General features: G+C 40.1%; 1 protein-coding gene across 3 annotated transcripts in view; it reads left to right on the top strand.

The window, feature by feature from the left end:
- Positions 1-19,533, top strand: part of ATP8A2 (ATPase phospholipid transporting 8A2) — a 355,523-nt gene that overhangs the window by 57,128 nt on the left and 278,862 nt on the right. For all 3 annotated transcript variants that reach the window (XR_012627702.1, XM_074859964.1, XM_074859965.1), the window contains 9 exons: positions 4,004-4,103; positions 4,702-4,800; positions 5,634-5,679; positions 9,871-9,911; positions 11,710-11,783; positions 14,657-14,726; positions 16,112-16,239; positions 17,258-17,369; positions 18,037-18,202. Coding sequence is in view for 2 of the 3 variants with exons in the window: in XM_074859964.1 (XP_074716065.1) it covers positions 4,004-4,103; positions 4,702-4,800; positions 5,634-5,679; positions 9,871-9,911; positions 11,710-11,783; positions 14,657-14,726; positions 16,112-16,239; positions 17,258-17,369; positions 18,037-18,202 (836 nt within the window). In the remaining variant the exon portion in view is untranslated. The remainder of the gene's footprint in view (positions 1-4,003; positions 4,104-4,701; positions 4,801-5,633; positions 5,680-9,870; positions 9,912-11,709; positions 11,784-14,656; positions 14,727-16,111; positions 16,240-17,257; positions 17,370-18,036; positions 18,203-19,533) is intronic.

Here is a 19,533-nt window from a genome sequence, read left to right on the forward strand (position 1 = left end):
AAAAACTCCAAACAAACCAAGCAACCAGAACTCTGTCTGGCTCTTGCAGAACTTAGATTCAGCGTGTGGGCGAAGACACCTGAACTACAGCTGCAATCACTCAGCTGAAGGGGGAAGGGGGCAAAACACCAGCCCATCTGAAGTGCATGTATACCAATGCACGCAGCATGGGTAACAAACAGGAGGAGCTTGAAGCCGTGATGAAACAGGAAAATTATGATGTTGTGGCTATCACAGAAACATGGTGGGATGCCTCCCATGATTGGAGCGTGCCAGTTGATGGCTACAAGCTCTTTAGAAGGGATAGACAAGGTAGGAGAGGCGGTGGGGTAGCAATGTATGTCAGGGACTGTTATGATTGCCTCGAATACAAATGCAGTGAAGACAGGATGGAATGTCTTTGTGTTAGAATCAGGGGGAAGGCCAACAGGGCAGATGTTGTAGTAGGAGTCTACTATAGGCCACCCACGCAGGACAGAGAGGTGGATGAAATATTCTATAGGCACTTGGGTGTAATCTCACGGTTGATTGCCCTTGTTCTTGTGGGGGACTTCAACTTCCCAGACATCTGCTGGAAATACAACACAGCAGAGCGGGACCAGTCCCGAAGATTCCTGGAATGTGTAGGGGACAACTTCCTAACACAACTGGGAAGAGAACCAACCAGAGAAGGTGCCCTGCTAGATCTCCTCCTTGTGAACAGAGATGGACTGGTGGATGATGTGGCAGTTGGAGGACGACTAGGGCACAGCGATCATGAAATAATAGAGTTCTCTATTCTTAGGGAGGCCAGGAAAGGGCTAAGCAAGACTGACATCCTGGACTTCCAAAGAGCTGATTTTGTCTTGTTTAGGCACCTGCTTGAAAGGATCCCTTGGGAGACGGTTCTGAAGGGTATAGGGGTCCAGGAAGGCTGGGCGCTCCTTAAGAAGGAAGTGTTAATGGCTCAGGAGCAGGCAGTCCCCAGGTGCTCTAAGAGGAGCAGGCGGCAGAGAAGACCACCCTGGCTGAACAGGGAGCTTTGGCTACAACTCAAGGAGAAAAGGAGAGTTTACAGCCTTTGGAGGAAGGGGCTAGCCACTCACAGTGATTACAAAGATGCTGTGAGGCTATGCAGGGCGGAAATCAGGAGGTCCAAAGCCCAGCTGGAAATTAATCTAGCGTCAGCAATCAAAGATAACAAGAAATGTTTCTATAAGTATGTCAATAGCAAAAGAAAGACCAGGGAGAGTCTCCATCCCCTGCTAGATGCTGAAGGAAACTTGGTAACAAGTGATGAGGGGAAGGCTGAGGTCCTTAATGCCTTCTTTGCCTCAGTCTTTAATAACAAGACTAGTTGTGTTGAGGGAATCCAGCCCCCTCAGCCAGATGATAGAGACTGGGAGAGCGACCCCCCCGCAATCCAGGAGAGAGTCAGTGACCTGCTACACCACATAGACACACACAAGTCTATGGGACCAGATGGGATACACCCAAGGGTGCTGAAGGAGCTGGCTGTGGTGCTCGCCAAGCCGCTTTCCATCATTTACCAGCAGTCCTGGCTGACCGGGGAGGTCCCGACAGATTGGAAACTGGCCAATGTGACGCCCATCTATAAGAAGGGTCGGAAGGATGATCCGGGAAATTACAGGCCTGTCAGCTTGACTTCGATACCCGGGAAGCTGATGGAGCAGCTCATCCAGAGTACCATCTTACAACACATGCGGGACAACCAGGGGATCAGGCCCAGTCAGCATGGGTTTATGAAAGGCAGGTCCTGCTTGACAGACCTGATCTCCTTCTACGACAAAATAACCTCCTTATTGGATGAGGGAAAGGCTGTGGATGTAGTTTACCTTGACTTTAGCAAGGCCTTTGACACCGTTTCCCACAACATTCTTCTGGTGAAACTGGCTGCTCGAGGCTTAGATGATCGCACATTTTGCTGGGTAAGAAACTGGCTGGATGGCCGGGCCCAGAGAGTTGTGGTGAATGGAGTTAAATCCGGTTGGAGGCCGGTCACGAGTGGTGTCCCCCAGGGCTCGGTTTTGGGGCCACTCCTGTTCAACATCTTTATTGATGATCTAGACGAGGGGATCGAATGCACCCTCAGTAAGTTTGCAGATGACACCAAGTTGGGTGGGAGTGTTGATCTGCTTGAGGGTAGGGAGGCTCTGCAGAGAGATCTGGACAGGCTGGAGCGATGGGCTAAGGCCAACTGTATGAGGTTCAATAAGGCCAAATGCCGGGTGCTGCACTTGGGCCACAACAACCCCCAGCAGCGCTACAGGCTTGGGGAGGAGTGGCTGGAGAGCTGCCAGTCAGAGAGGGACCTGGGGGTGTTGACTGACAGCCGGCTGAACATGAGCCAGCAGTGTGCCCAGGTGGCCAAGAAGGCCAATGGCATCCTGGCTTGCATCAGAAATAGCGTGGCCAGCAGAGACAGGGAAGTGATCTTACCCCTGTACTCGGCACTGGTGAGGCCGCACCTCGATTACTGTGTTCAGTTTTGGGCCCCTCACCACAAAAAGGACATTGAATTACTCGAGCGTGTCCAGAGAAGGGCAACGAAGCTGGTGAAGGGTCTGGAGCACAGGTCATACGAGGAGCGGCTGAGGGAACTGGGGTTGTTTAGTCTGGAGAAGAGGAGGCTGAGGGGAGACCTCATCGCCCTCTACAGCTACCTGAAAGGAGGTTGCAGAGAGCTGGGGATGAGTCTCTTTAACCAAGTAACAAGTGATAGGACAAGAGGGCATGGCCTCAAATTGCGCCAGGGAAGGTTTAGACTAGATGTCAGGAAGTATTTCTTTACAGAACGGGTTATTAGGCAGTGGAATGGATTGCCCAGGGAGGTGGTGGAATCCCCATCCCTGGAGGTGTTTAAGAGTAGGGTCGATATAGCGCTGGGTGATATGGTGTAGATGGGAACTGGCAGTGCTAGGTTAATGGTTGGACTAGATGATCTTCAAGGTCCTTTCCAACCTAGTTGATTCTGTGATTCTGTGATTCTGTTCTTTAAACTCCAACTCATGCTGATGCATGTCAGGGGAGTCAGGGAAGGTGCTGTGCTAATTCAATGGGGGAAAGTACAGCTCTTTCTGCTCTGAAAATATTTTTTCCTCATATAATGGAACACTGCATACTACTGGATAGACTCAGTCACTCTACAGATCAGACAAGTTTAGCAGCATGATGAGATTCCTTGCACTGTCTCAGGAAGGCATGTAGATGACTGGGTTGTAACTAATGTGTTCAGAAAGCAAGAACTTTGCAAGGTCAAGACTCTTAATCCCTTTTTAGGTTGGTTTTGGTAACTTGACAGCATGGGGGTCACTTATTCAACTAATTTTAAAAATTGAATGGTTAAGTCATCTTGGACACTTTTTTTCCCTGAAGTTGTATTGATGACCATCATGGGTTTGACATGAGGAAGACCAGAAATTACATAGACAATTGAAACTAGTTAGTGCGGTATACTTCTGTTTTTAAGGTAGAAGAAACATTAAGATAACTACCCAGGAAGAGTAGCCAGAAGAGATTAATCTGAAAAAGTGTGTATTTTTCTGGAGGATTATTCATCACTGAATGTAGAGTGGTTCTGAACTAGGAAATGAGGCATTTTTAAAAACTTCTGATATCTCCCATAGTTAGCTCTCTGCCTCCCCCAAATTTGAAATTCCATGTTTTGATGAGGGGTAAGCACTTGATCAAGTGTTTGGAACTGAAGTGAAAGATTGCCTGTTCATGATGCTGAAGTTTGGGTGTGGATAGTAAATTATCTGATAGTTCATCCAATAATAAATGCACCACTGATTAAAGTGGGACTGTCAGCCTTCTAGGTCTGTGTGATATCTCTTATTTGGTACAGCTCTTCCTCATAACACAGGCAACTTTCTCCATGTTCTCTGTATATATCTTTAACTGTGCAATCTTTTGCTTTTAAAAGCCTACCTGAAACTTTTTGGTCATAATCTGTGTGTGATATTCCAATGAAATACTAAAATAAAAATCTTCTAACCTGCAGCACAGCTAAGTACAGTGTGGTGACATTTCTACCTCGATTCCTGTATGAGCAGATCAGAAAAGCTGCAAATGCATTCTTCCTCTTCATTGCCTTACTGCAGGTATTGTTTTACTGGTTTGTCTTGGTTATAAAATGAAATTGTACTGCAGTGAAAGTTGTTTCAGTTGTGGTGCTTAACTGTGAAGAATTTCTTAGATGTATTTTCATAGTAATATTAATGAGGCGTGTACTTCATAATTGAAATTAGATGGCAATTTAGGCTTTTTTCAATGTATATTTTAAAATCAAGTTCCTTCTATTCTTCATAAGTAAAACCAAGAAATAATATTGTAAAACGTGGAGCTATTGCCCATACTGAGAAAAGCATGTGTGAATTCCTGTGAAACTGCTGTTTAGATAGTCCACATTATCACTGCTTCCAGGTGAATTGCATCATCTGAATGTTCCTTTTAGGAAGAGAGGAGAAATAGCGTAGAAGGCAGGTACAACAACTTTGTCTTCTAACTTTATGTCTGTAGTTTCTTCAAACCTACTGTGAGCTTAGTCTAGTTCGCCCACTGAAATTGGATGTCAGTGAGGCACAAATCAGAAAGCTTTGCGTTCCCTCTTCTGAGAGCTTTGCATAAAGTTTTAAATTTGCTACAAACTAATTTTAAATACAAATATAAAATGAGTATCTTTTCTCCATCTGTTCACAGCAAATTCCAGATGTCTCTCCAACAGGAAGATATACCACCTTGGTGCCATTGCTATTTATTTTAACAGTTGCTGGCATCAAAGAAATCATAGAAGACTATGTGAGTATGACTATGGGGAAGGCTGTGCTAAAGACAATGTGTTCCAAAAAAACTACAATATGCCATGAAGCTATGCGTTTCTGAAATCTCTTGGGTTGTTGCTGAAGAGCAGCAAAATACTCTTTGACTTTCAAAGCTCTAAACTTGACTACAATTTCTGTAGCACATTGAGATAAATCTAAGCGCTTGCATTATAGATCGTGAACAAGGAAACAGTGGAAGTCAGGACACTTATTTCTACCTCTTCAAACTTGTTTATTCGTGCTTCAGTTAAAAAGGCCTGGCTGGAAAGACACTGTAGAGTCCTGACAGATATGTGGCCTTCTAAGTTGGTCTTAAAAATGGGGAGGGAAATAAATTTAGAGCAAACTGCTTTGGGGAAAATCCCCACTAACTTGCTTGGATACTGTTTATAATAGAGGTCTTTCTGCTTTGCAAACTTCTGAAGAATAAAATAATTTAGAAATTAATCTAAACAAACAGCACGTAAAATGTATAATGCAGCTGTCATCTAAATACAGCATTTCTCATTGTTCCTTTTGTTTTTCTTCCAAACCCCAGTTTTGGACAGGTTTTTGGGGTTTTTTTGCTGTTGATTGGGGTTTGAGCCTGACATCCAACATGGGGATTCTCACTTGAAAGTATATTATATTCTTTTACAAACCATTTGGATTTAGATGATCTGTGTGACTTTAAAAAAAAAAAAATACAATGTAAAGGCAAAAATGACCCAATGTATCATCTTGCAGTTCATCATGTTTCTAGCTCTGATGGTTTTTGCAATCTGTAATGAAGTGTAATGAGATGTAATTAAATCTTTTGTTTCCTTGCAGAAAAGGCATAAGGCAGACAGTGCAGTGAATAAAAAGAAAACAATAGGTAAGACTAAACAGTCTTTACTTGCACTTCAAATAATTAATGATTATCAGAACTTTTGAACAGTTCTGTTGCTTAAACAGTCGTGATGCTGGGGAATGCATGTCTTCCTGGACTCAGAGTTTCTGGTATGTTAGGATTTTACTTTACCAGATGTTTCAGACTGATGCTGATTCTGTGACGCCTGAGGATGAGGCACGGGGGGGATTATTAGAATTTATAAGTTTATGCAATTTCATGGTTTTCCAAAGTTATACAGTTCTGAGCTCCTCCTAGAAAAACAAGCAATTTTCTCCCCTGCCAAACTCTATCCTAATGATTCTAAAAAAATCAAACCCCAAACCACCCAGAACAAAAACCCCACAAAACAAACACCCTCCTTCCCCCAAAAACCAACCACCCAACCAAACCCAACAGTCTCTTGAATCAATAAAAGTTGGTGTCAAAGGAATTTTAATTAACTTTTATAAATGCTGCTGCCCTTAAAATATAGGAAGAACTCTGGGGATTTTGTGAATATGCTTTCTTGAAGTGTCACTGAAAGAAAATTTGACACTGCTGTCCTCTGAATGCCTACATCTATCCCTAATGTATTCATGCTACTTGGCACTGAATTCCTGGAGACATCATTTTTGTGTTCATCTCCCTTAACTGAAAACCTGTGCAGAAAATAGGAAGTTTATTGATGTCTGCCCTACGGTCTGTCTGTGCTGTGGTCGGGGATCTCTGTGGCCCTGTGTTGGACAGCTCCTCCAGGGAGATCTGCAGGCGAAACTGAAAATGCAGTGTGATTTCTGAGTAGAGCCCCTTCTTCCCAAACACGTTTAGCTTAAGTGTCAAAAAACTAGAGAAACACTTAAAGGAACATAGAAAACTGAACAACCTTACAGCTCCATGCTTCACTTAACAGGCGTAATGCTTGCAGGACTATTTTCAGTGAGTTGTTCTTAATTTGTGCTTGAGAAGTCATGTTGATCATTGAGATAGCATATTAATGAACATCAGAAAGCATTACTTTACCAGTTCTTCAATGTAATTTCACTACAGGAGTCTGGAAAGATGTTTCAAGTGTAAGAACACTGTATTTATTAGTCATGAGAAATCCACAATTAAGTGGCTGTAACACAGTAGGCTTTGTTATAGGTAATATGAAAGACTGCTCTTTCAAAGGTCACATAAGCTGTTCTAATTCATTTGTAGTTAGGGAACTTGTGCCAACAAACACTTCAAGGGAAGTTTATCAGAGTAATTGTGGAGAGACAACCTTAAAGAACACAAGGTGTTGTTAGAGAGCTAAATGGAACGTGGCACTAAAAATAATTTTAGGTTTTTTCTCTGAATACTCAATACAGTTATCAAAATGATACTTAAAACTGTATCCTCATATTTCTGAAGAGGAGGGATAGAGACTCATTCTTGAGACTTGTATTACGAGTATGAAAGGCTAATTTGTGTTCAGGGTGAGATTAAGGCAAATTACATTTAAGTTCTGTATGTGCCTTTAGGTTCCTCTTATAGCTGAGTGAGGTCTAGTGAATGCAGTCAGTATAGAGAGCAGTTCAAGTCACTCAAAAGTAGATGTCTATTGGCTGCTTGGTTATGTTCTGAACTCCACAGCCTGCAATGACCAGATGCTTGATTCAGTAGCATGCATATAGGCTTCGCATTTATAGTCATGTTTAGTTTTCTGAGCAGTAGCATATCTTCAAAGCACACTTCCTGTATTAAATTTACCATTAAACACTGGTTTTCATTGCAGAGTGGCTTTGGTATGTAGGAATTAAGTTCCCTTTGGATTGAAACCAAATTGAAACTTCCGCTCCAGGTGAGCACCGTACATCTCCATTAGGAGCTGACGCGTGTTAAGCTCTGAGCCAGTGTTTCGTGTCTTGGATGGCTTCACATGGTGTATATGGAGATGACCAGACTAAATGTAGTCCCACGTGAAGCCTCTGAGCAGCATATTGCATAGATGTCGAGAGCTCAGTAATAATTGTTCTGGTGTCTTGATCATCTCACTGCCAAGTTAGAGAATAAACCATGAGCATTTAATACTGTATGGGATGCCTTTGAATAGTAGACAAGCACAGGGCTAGCAAACTGTTGCACAAGACTGATGGGAAATGCTTGCCCTTCAGAAGCAGCATTTCAAATGGCCCTACGCACCTAGGTGTGAGTGATAGCATTAAGCCCTAGATCTTGAACATCAATACACTGTTTTTATTTTTAAGAAGTCTTAGATTGAAGGTTTGTATTGAAACTCTGGGTTTGAGGAGGAGCAGTCTTTTTAGGTATTTGTTCTTTGTTACTTTAACAAAAGACCTTTTTGACAACGAATAAATCATCGATTTTACTCTCCTATAAATATTCTAGAGAAGACAGTCTTTTCTGTCCTTTGGAGTAGTCCTATAAAGCTGGGTTAAGCAGAGTAGAAGGTGCAAAATTGCAACCTGAAAACTTCTGAACTGTTTTATGTCTAATGGAAGCTTTCTCTTTAGATGTTGGGGTTATGGTTTAAAAAAAGTATGCTTCAGTAATTTGCTTGACTCATTTTAATAGTTGACTTCAGTAAGCATGAAAGCTAAATTGTTTTAAGTAAATTGTTTACAAGACCAAGTTCAATGGTTCAGTGGCACTTGAAGCTACAAAATATCTTCATTGCAAGTGAACAATACAACAATGTGAACTGTTCACTGAAATGTCTCAGATTTTCTGGTGAAACAGGAGGCTGTTAAGCCTCACAGGAGATGCTAAATGTTGCAGTTTCTCTCTGAGGGTTTGGGTTTTGAGTCAAGGCAGCAGGTATGTGGCTTTTTCACTTGAGATTCTGGGCTCAGGCCTTCTGAGTTCTGAAGTAAGTGGAGCTCAAATCAAGCACAGCATAGAGGAAGGGAAGGGATGCCACAAAACTCTTCCTCCTTTAAACTGCATATACCTGTTTGGGTGGAAGCTCAGCAGTTCAGATGCATCACTAGCAGTGCTTCTATTGCTGCCACCCAAATAGTTTAATTCACTGTGATCCATCCACTGTAATAGTAAATCTCAGGATTCAGTGCTCCAAAGTGTGTGGCCCAAGGACAGGAATCAAGAGATGGGTTTCTTGTTTTTGATCTGCTTTGCCAAATCTTGCTTTCTTGTTTGTGGAGTGGCCTAACCAGAGTAGGACAGCTGATACTGTATTCAGTAGAATTGTATCTTCTGGGAATTCGGTATGGTTTTCAAATGAGCTACATACGTGAATTGCATAGAATTGAGGAGAAAACTGTTTGTATTCAAAGTAGGGGGCTGGCCTCTTCAACTTTCATCTGTTGCACATTACACTTCTTGAACATCTCTGAAAACTGCTTTCAGTGAAGGGTTTGAGTTTGTTTAGGTGTACCTGGTGTGCTCAAACCTGAACTGGATTTCGCTGCTCAGCAATGGTTTGGCATAAATTTTTTTGACCTTACTGTTGAGACTAGGGTAGTATTAAGTATGTGTAGAAGCATCTAGAGGAAGTACTCTGGTAGAAAAGCATGTTCCAGAGTAGTTGATCAATGAGTGTGTCAAGACAGCAATATAGGACTTAGACACTACAGAAGCCAAGACCTCTTTCATTACTCTGTTTTGTTTTTTGTTTCAATGTGAACTTCAGCATCTAGGATTCTCCTTCTGCCAAAGCATATCCTTCTTTTCAGTAGGACTTTGGACCTGCTTGACAATTAAGCCTGAGCCTTAAAGGGCAATTGATATCATAGTGAAGTTGGATGTGTCAAAGTCAAAATAAAATGAATAAAATGCAAGGAAAAATGTGAGAAGTGATAACTCTGTGGTTAAATTGTACATAAAGATGCTTCCTGATATTAATTCACAGTGGGAAATAATGCCCTTTGTTTTAAGGAATGTCATTTTTCAAACAAGTAATACCACTGCCCATCTGCAGGTTAGTGTGAAATGATGCCAAAAAGATATGAAGCCACCAACTGTTGTCTAGCAGGTGATAAAAAAGACATAAGTATTAAGGGAAGATTCTTCCTCTTTATTAGATGCACATGCCTACAGCTGTGGACAAAAGTGTGGTGCCAACTTCTGAAAAATACTTTTCTGATCTGTGTTCCTATTCTGGTCAATGCTTGCTTCGGCTGATGCAGTTATTATGAAATTTGTCAAAATCTTGGATATTTATTCTAATGTAACTTTAAACTTTCTTTCCAGTACTAAGAAATGGGATGTGGCAGAACATTATGTGGAAAGAGGTAAATAAAATTGGGGATGGGAGGGAGTGGAATAAGATGTTCAAGAAGTACTCTTGCCAGAATAAATTTGGAGGCCTAGAATTAATGTACACTATGTGAGAAAACCCTGTGACTTGGGGTAGGAGATATCCTATTGCCCTGAGCAAGGCACCTTGAGTATCTATCTAGTACTATTTCAGTCAAATGCTAATGAGCTATTATAAGTGTTTCTGCTTGGGTAGTCTAATATGCTTCAGGCTGTAAACAGTATTTTGTTTTTAGTCGAAATCTGGAAGAGTAACTTTCACTGCAATGCTGTACCTGCTCTGGAAGTCTTAAGAGACTTATTTTGCTTTCTGTCCTAAAAAGTTCTCAGGTTTTGAGCCTAAGTAATAAGCTGTTTGCTCAAGTAAGGAACACAAACCCTGTTGCTACCTCAGGCACTTGGGGACCCATGTTCTGTGAAGCCCAGTGCCAGGGCCTGTTGAGCTTTTTCTAGAACTTGCTGAAATCCCATGGGACATATTTATCTAATTGTGGTTCTTAATACCTTTTTAAGGACAAAATTATCCCTCTTATCTAATAATGGGGGAAAAAGTACACCCTTTTAAAACCTCTGGGAAGTGAGACCTATCTCAGGAGACCTAAAAGCAATCCTGCTGAAATGTTAGGCTATAGTGGAAACTAAAGATTGCCAGGGATTCTGATTACTAATGCTTATGCTAGTTGATGCTGTTCTGTGTCCTATTTGTAGTGATGACACTGAATTGAAAGATCTTTAAAAATGAGTCTGGAATCTGGTTTTCTTATACCATTAAGCACTTTTTTTGAATTGGTCTGTGTCTGCATCTGCATTTTGTCCAGGCTTGCAGTTATTGTTGGGGAATAACAGTTCTGTATTACCCACCTTGTTTACTTTAAGGCAGACTTCTGATCTTCTTTGTGCTGAAATTAGTAAGAAATTTGTTTTCGGTGGGATCAGAGTAAGACTAGTGAATCTGCCTGTTCAAACATGCCATCTGTTTCAATTTTTATAAATTAACGTGTTAAATATTTTAACACCAATGCGCTGCTGAGAGTCTGAAATGGGCTTAAGCAGCCTGATACTCATCAGGCAAGCCTGACTTACTGCTTTGGGAGTGCTACTTGGTCCTTCTTGGAATGAAAGTCCCATGTGGATGTGACTCCTGTTAAAGGTGCCAGAAACTCTTAGGTCTTCAGTATCCCAGAAATCAGGACTTAGCACATCTCAAGTGACTACAAGTCAGGGAAGAACTGGTTGATACTATCTATTTGTAGAGAAAAAACTCCTTGCTAGTGACTAGTACAAGCAGTGCGTCTAAAGAGGGCTAAGGGAAAATTGATAGTGATGACTGGGTAGGCAAGTAATATGGAGAAGAAATAGGAGAAACTCTTGATTCTTGAGGAAGGTGAAGTTTAAAGATTACTTTTGTACTAGGAAAAAATATTTCTGTAGGTTAAATAAGACTAAAGGAGAAAACCTCAAATCTAGATAATGGCAGGATTATAGAAACAAGTAATGTTTAGTACATGCAAGTTACAGAAGTTCGCACTTTGCAGTTGAGTATATTTTTTCTATAGAGAATTGTTTACTTGTCATTCAGAAGAGGGAAGGCTTTGATACTTCCAAGCTTGCAGTGAAAAGTACTCTGACTTTGAGAAGCACTGTCTCTAGCTGTTCTGTGCATGATGCTGTTCTTTTGAATGGGTGAAAGAAAATAACAAACTAACATTCCAGACAAGCGAACTCTTTGTTTTTCTTTTCCATGCTACTGTATTCCTGCTCCTGACTCAACAGGTAGCGGTAGGCGATATTGTGAAGGTCACCAATGGGCAACATCTTCCAGCAGACATGATCATTGTATCTTCCAGGTATCCTGAATGGGTGTGGAAATGTGTCTGATGAACTGAGGTGCAGAGGACTTGAAACTCTGTATTTACTACTTATAAAAACAGACATCAGATGGCCCTAACTCTTCTCCACATCTAAAATCAAATTTCAGCAATGTCGAAGGAGGGCTTTACTAGGCAATGAGTCCTGTTTCATTCTTAAGAAAGAACGCTTCTTTAAGACTTCATAGTATTGTGTACCTGTAATGCACAAAGTCTGTCACTGAGTTTGGAAGGCTGAAGATCTGTTGCGTGAGCTTCATGGAGTCAGTTGCTCTATGGCCTTCTGAGGTTCCCCCTACTTAATTAAGGAAGCTTAAGTTTTCTTTTGATGAATTCTACTGAATTTCAGCATTTTTTTTTTGTCCTGCCCCTTGGGAAAGATTTGTCTTGCAAACACTAATACTAAAAGGCTAGCCCAGCTGATACCTAATAACTAGCCTGCAAAATAGCTTTGGACTTAAATTGTTTACTCCTTAGCTTTGATAAATCACATGTATGGCCCATCCCTAGCATGGTAGCAACAGTAATTTGTTGAGTCCTGCTCCTTTTAATTTGTGAAATACGGGACAACTTTATACTCATATACTGTCAAACAAAGATTTGCTGTTAGCTGCTAAAAGCATTTGCGTGGTAATTGTCTGCTAATCTGGATTCTATACTGTGTTGAACAGCTTGAGGCCAAATCAAGACCATTGTCTGCTTACATGAGACTTAAACAAGAGACAACAGCACAGTTCCTGTTTGTGAACATGCTTTTTTCTAATAGCCAAACCTTAGGGCACCTTGCTCTTCTCCATCATTTCCTTCTGTCCTCATGCTTTTTAACAGTGACTGTGTGTTGCTCTGGTCTCCAGGTTATAGTTCTCTTAGATGACCTAATTTCTAAGGGAAGTTGTGTTTTAAGCTGTTGCATTTTCCACTCCAACCTTCTTGTCTGTGCTATTTCTGTGAGCTTTCATTTTTTTGAAAGCTAGCTGGGGAAACAGTCTTCCTGAACTGTCACATGATCGAGGATATAAGTATCTTCATTCCATGGCATTACAATATAGTATTTTTTTAAAACAAATCTCAAATTTTAAATAGGCAGTTGCCAACCTTAATATGCAGTTACGCTATGCTTTGACATCAATAACTTGCTGTTTCAGCATTGAGGAACATTTGTTCTACTTGAGAACTTCCCTAATGTATTATACTAAAAAACTTTCTGATTTATTTCTGAACTTGCATGGGTCAGTTTTTGTCTACATTATCCTACTAACCTGCTGTCATTGATAATTACATAATAACTGGAGAATGTAGCCCAAAGTATGTGATTTGGGAGAAGCTTTGCTTGAAGTAAATAGCAATTTCTATAGCAGTGTTGCTTTGCAATTGGTATTATTCCCATGAGTCTTTAAATGACAATACTAAGTGTCCTCAGTTCACCAGAAGGCTTTGCATGCTTTGAAGGGGTGGGGGTCTTATGCTTGTATGTGTTAAATTTCTGTCTGACCTGACTCAGAGGTGAACTAAACAGCAGTTTTTATCTTGACTCTTTTTTTTTTTTTTCCCCTCATAGAAGGGTGTCATCAGGCTTACATGATGGCAAAAATATTTGAATCCAAACACAACTTTGTATGGAAACACTTCCACGCTTCTGTGAAAGTGGGAGGACTTGTTTTGCAAGAGGTCTCCTTCCGGAGTTAACTACTTAAGTTGTAATAGATAAGGTTTTTGTGACAGTAGTAAAATTGGAATCAAGCTGGACTTAATCTGTGTCTTTCTTGGATTCAGATTACCCATATAGGAGGATCCAAAGAACAGATTCTGAAACTTTTTAAAGAAAAATTATCTGGAGAGAAAAACCTAGCTTCTTACTGTGTTATAAATGTACCTGTCTTTGTTAACAATTTTTGTCCTAAGGACCTTTGAGTCTTCTGCTGATAAAGTACATTTGCTGTTAAAGCAATTGGTTACTTTGGAAAAGAAATAGCAACATCTCAGGAATATGAGAAGTGATATGGTAAAGAAGTGTTTGTTTGACTCTATCTGGGAAACTGATACTCCTTACTAGCCTGAGAAGACAGTTGGGGAAAAACAGTTTTGGTGGTGCCATACAGAGGTTTTAAATCTTAAGGGGCATGTCAGGAAAAGATTTGTGATAGAAGCACCCTTCCTTATCACAGGTACGGTGTATGCAGAGCTCCTCCATCTTAGATGTAGATAAGAACTTGACTAATGGAAAATTCAGTTCTGTGAAAAACATTTATTCCTCTTCTGCCCCAGTTCATAAGGGCAGAAGCATCTCTGGAAAGATGCAGATTATAGCCCTCGGTTTCAATCTTGCTGTATCTTTTTTTATTCTCAAAAAAAAAAAAAAGCTGACTATTAGTGACTTCAGATGTAACTTCAAAAGTCCCTCAACTTTAGAGTGATCTTGTGGCCATGACCTTTTGTGTCTGCAAACAGAACTCAATAGCAGAGAGCACTACACTCTTCATCAAAACACATCCATTATTTGCACTGTTCAATACTTACTATTTTATCTGTAGCTCTTGCAATCTGAAGCAATTTTATGGATTGCAGTGTAAAATAGTCCACTTAAGGCATTTAAATTTATCATGACTTGTTAAATTCTTATTAACCTTCTGTTTTAGACTTGTCTTCCTCTGTAGTTTGTTGTATGAGAGTGTTCATATCCAAAGACATCTCTGTAAAATGTGTCTCTTTAGCTGGCCCTTTCATGGTCATGTACCATCAACATGGATTTTTGTATTCTGCAGTGTACTGAAGTATGTTGTGGACCATTTTAGTGCGAAAGTAGTATACAGAAAGTATTGAGTTATAATACTGAGAATCTTATGCTCTTACAGTGAACCACAAGCCATGTGCTATATTGAAACAGCTAATCTTGATGGGGAGACGAATCTTAAAATACGACAGGTAAAACTGCATTTCAACTTTTTTTTTCCATTTAGGTTTCAAACATTAGCTACAAAGCAGAGTCTAGCTTGCATGACAGCAAAAGTACTTTTTTTTAAAAAAAAAAAAAGCGTATCTCTTTCCATGTAGCTGTAAGCCTCTTTTTCAATAGACACACGCCCAAGCAATAATGCTTCATGTGCAAGTGTAAGGAGGTAATCTGGAGGAAGTATTGTAAGCCCACAAAGGCAAATCAAGCAGACCTTGGCTGTGTCTTGCTGAAGGTCCAGTAAGTGGAATTGAAGTGCTGTATTAAAGTAAAAAAAATTCAGCTGTGCTTGTGATGAGAGCTGCAGCTTCTGCTTCCCAAGTGCTAATCTGTCTGCTTCTGCCTCTGGATTGCTCAAAATGACCTTTTGTGTGTTACTTGTTTTTTCTTTGTGGTATGTAGGGGAATTTTTTGGTATCTTTCTAGTTTTGTTGGAGAAATACTGCTGATCATGGTGTTTAGAAATAGTGCAGAATCTTTGTTGCCTATCACTATAAAAAAAGTAATTTAGATGAGCATTTTGTAATGCAGACTACTTTGTTCTTTTAAAAAGCTGTACGTTTGCTGCTTGTATACTACCTTCGCAGAAATGTCATTTACTGTTCCGGATCAGCCCACTAGATCAGATCTTGAGTTCCTGTCAGGTTTTATTTACCTCAGGACACATACTTGAAATACAAAAATAAGGTTGTGGGGCCTTTTAAGGCCTTGTTCTGGCTTGCAGTGCTGCAGTCAAAGTATGGCAAAAGAAACACTAAATGGATCACTCTTAACCAAGTGGAGGTGTTCATAGACAGATGAAAAGCAATGGACTGTTGTGTGTGCACTCTGAGATGGAATACCAATATGTTGATAATTAACCTTGAGTTAATTACATTCTGATCTTGAGGATCAGAGTATAATGGATGTAGTGATCCAAGAGAGACTGCGCTTAGGAGCAGCTGTATGTATCAGCAGTAACATATCAGTGGAGCTATACTTTGAGAGAAAATCCAAGCCTGTTGATGATACTTATATCTTACTTCCTCCTGCACATATGCAACTTGGAGCTTTGTGGATGGGACTGACATTCCTCTTGGTTACAGAGAGATTATGTAGGTAATATAACTATCTTGTGTAGAGTAATTTAAACATATAAGCAGGATTTTGTGTCTGTAGTGAATCTTCCTTGCAGGAGAGAGTTATTTGAATACCCATTAAAAAAAAAAATCAAACAAAAACAAACCACCAACAAACCTGACAGAACATCTCCACACATTTGATTATATTTTGTGTCTTATGTTGGAAGGAAGCACCATTGTCTTAGGTTGCATTCTGATAACAACTTTTGACAAGAACCTCCTTTTTATCTCTGCAGGGATTGTCTCAAACTGCTAGTCTCCAGTCAAGAGAAGAACTGATGAAAGTATCTGGAAGGATAGAATGTGAAGGACCCAACCGTCATCTTTACGACTTCACTGGAAACTTGCGCTTAGATGGTCAAAGGTATTGACTTGATGACAAAGCTATAAATTAATTTAGTTAGGAAAAAAGGTTCCTGTGTGCTTTTGGTCTGCAACACTGAGCACGTACATGTTTTTACTGGGGAAGAGGAGGATAATAATTGACAGATGTTAGTCAGACCATCTGCCAGTACAAGAACACATAGTTCTGTCTTCCTGTTGGATCTTCTCCTTGTTATGGGAGAGCTGGTTTCTTTGGAATCGTAGTGGGTTTTTTTATCAAAAGCAACATCTACAGAGAAGGAAGAGTGGGGGAAATGGTTGGGGGTTTTATGGCCTTATTAATGAGATAACAGAGGAAATGGGGAAACCTTTCAACTAGAGCCAAAGGCTGCACCAAGTTTAGATATATAGAGAAAAATGATTCCAGAATCTGGAGTCTATCAGTGTGACTTTGATCTGTTGCAACTCTTAGAAGAACTTAATTTTAATACTTGAATTCATAGAACTTGAAAGGTCAGTGGGAACATACAGGTTTTATCTGGATGTACCTATTTTCCTGCACAAAAAGTGTATTCCTTGGGCAACTCAGCTGAATAGTGACAGATGCAAGAATAAAAGATCACTTGCATCCCACTTGAAAATCACATGGGTAATACAATTTTCCTAAAACTCTTGTCTAATGGCATATGTGAGGTTGTAGTGTGCTTGGAATGGATGGTCTCTTTGCAAGTGTGCCGCTTGTCCGCTCTCAATGCAAGAGAGAACATGTTAGGCAAGGTAGAGTGCAGAGTAGGCTTATGGCTGCCATGTAAGTTACTAATTTTTGGGTAACTAGAACAGCTCCCTTGTATCACCTTTGCCCTACTGTGCTTTAGCAGGGGTTAGACTTACACAGGTTTTGGTGTTTTCTTGAGTTGTATGGACCATGTAAGTTCATTATATTACTTTCCTCTATGTGGTTTGGGTTTTTTTTTGAAGGGGAAGTAAGGCTGAAATGAGAATTACTTTCCTTAAGTGTTATCAAGAATTGAAAGATATATGTACTTCTTGCATTGCAGCCCAGTTCCTGTTGGTCCAGACCAGATCTTGTTAAGAGGTGCACAACTGAGAAACACCCAGTGGGTCTTGGGTATTGTTGTGTATACAGGACATGATACAAAACTCATGCAGGTAAAGTTTTTAAGGCAATCTATACCATGTTCTAATAGAAGCTGGTTATCTTACCTGTATTCTACTTGTCTTTTGGACTTGCTTATGAAATGGTTTGACTCGCCATAGCTGTTAAAGACGCGAGTCTTTGAGGAATACAAGGATACTGTTGTACTTGTGATTACATATGCGCACATGCAACCTCTTATTGAGGTATCTGTCTCAAAATACTTCAATATGTAACTGTATTCTATCTTTATCTTGTAGCTGAACAACATGTAAAACTGAGGTTTAGCAGCTGAGGACATAGTAATGACCACCTACAGTCTTAGCACTTGGAGATAATTAGGTTAAGACTATAGTCTCTTTATTGTCTTAACGGTGGGGAGTGCCTGGAGAGACAAGCAATGTGGATGTGTTGCTCATCTCTGACCATCAGTGGGATGGGCAGCCTGGAGACAAGTGTACTAGGTCTTTAGAACGGAATCCTCTGACCTCCTGTCAGTTTTGGAGTCATTAGGAGTATTGTCTCCTATTACTACCTTGTTGAGCTTTGCTTACCATACTGAGCTAAATAGACTTGAATTAGCAAATTCTATAATGGACTCTAAAAATAAAGACTGAGTTGTCTCTGCAATTTCCTCTTGTATAAGTCATTACCAGACTTTTTTTTTCTGCTACTGTTCAGAATTCAACCAAAGCACCTCTGAAGAGATCAAATGTGGAAAAAGTGACCAATGTGCAGATCCTGGTTTTGTTCTGTATTCTTCTGGTGATGGCCCTTGTGAGTTCTGTAGGTGCCTTATTATGGAACAGATCACATGGCGAAGTCGTCTGGTACCTTGGCTCCAACAGTGAGTATGCAGGCAGCATGCTAGGGATGTATCAGACTGTAGGGCTGGCCAGGCTCTTAGCTTGGCTAAATGAATGCATAAAATAAGAAACAAAAAAAGAAGCACAATGAACAAAGCCTGTCACTAACTTTTTGATGGGCCAGTATTTTTTTGGGGAATGAAGTTGAACTTGCCAGTGAGGCTTCTGTTAATAAAACCTTCTAAATGTTAGGTAAATACCATTGAACTACTACCCAGGGAGAAGGGCAGAAACAGAAGATGAGGCAAGAGTTTTTCTTGGATATTCGATGTTTAAGTTATAGCTCTGTGGAGATGCCATGCATGAATTTGTTTTCAGAGCAGGTCATGTACTGCTGCCTTACGTGTCATATTTGACTGTATCTGACTGTAGGATAGTAGGTGTCAGTTTGATACTGACTCCAACTTCATGTACAGAAGCAAAGGGTTTCTGTAGCTGTTTTTTCAGTCAGAAATGCTGATCTGCTCTTGTGGAGAAAACTGTTAAACACTAAATATTATGATTTTGTGTTTAATGGGTAATGTTTCAGTCTTTTTGGTTTCTGATTTCTATTATGTTGTAATGAGAATTGATCTCTTAGAGTGCTTATTGAAGGGTTTTATTCGATTTCATTCATACTCCTTGAATTTGTTAGTTCAGTTATCAGATGGGCCTTATGCAAACACTTAAGGATGAAATAAATTGGTCTCCAGTAGAGTTCTGACCTGAGGGGGTTATAGTAGCTAACTATAAAATGTGTGGTTACAAACATCTTGGGATGCAGATCTGAAAATGATTCTCACAAACTGCAAATGGTCTTTCTGGTGGTAGGTTGCAAAACAGATGGGAAAAGGTGTCTTCTGCAGTTTAAGAACTGCAATTGTGATACTAATGGAAAAATTGTATAGGAAGAGCATGGAAGTACCTCATATTTGACTCTGTTTTTTTGTAGTTGTAATGTCTTCTAGTGGCAGTATCAGCAACTTTCAAAGTTTCTTCCCTCCCCCTTGGTTTTTAATGAGCAAGTTTAAATTTGTGCCTTCCAATGATGTTGTTAATATGGGAAAAGATGAATGGAACAAACTCTTGAAATTGTCCTAATATAAAACAGGTGCAACCTGTAATAAACTAGGATGACATAGTAGTCTGTAGAGATGCCTCTTTGTAAATGGAACACGCACTTTCTGTCACGTCTAAACACCACACATGGGAAAGACACTTTTTCAGGCTAGGCAAGTAGATGTTAAATTTTTGGTAAATGTCTAATTTCTATAAAGATTTTATTGGAAAAAATTCTTCTATTATGAAGTGTGCTTCTACTTTCTGTAAACTG

Source organism: Strix uralensis, chromosome 2 (genome assembly GCF_047716275.1).
Source record: "Strix uralensis isolate ZFMK-TIS-50842 chromosome 2, bStrUra1, whole genome shotgun sequence".
Classification (NCBI taxonomy): domain Eukaryota; kingdom Metazoa; phylum Chordata; class Aves; order Strigiformes; family Strigidae; genus Strix; species Strix uralensis.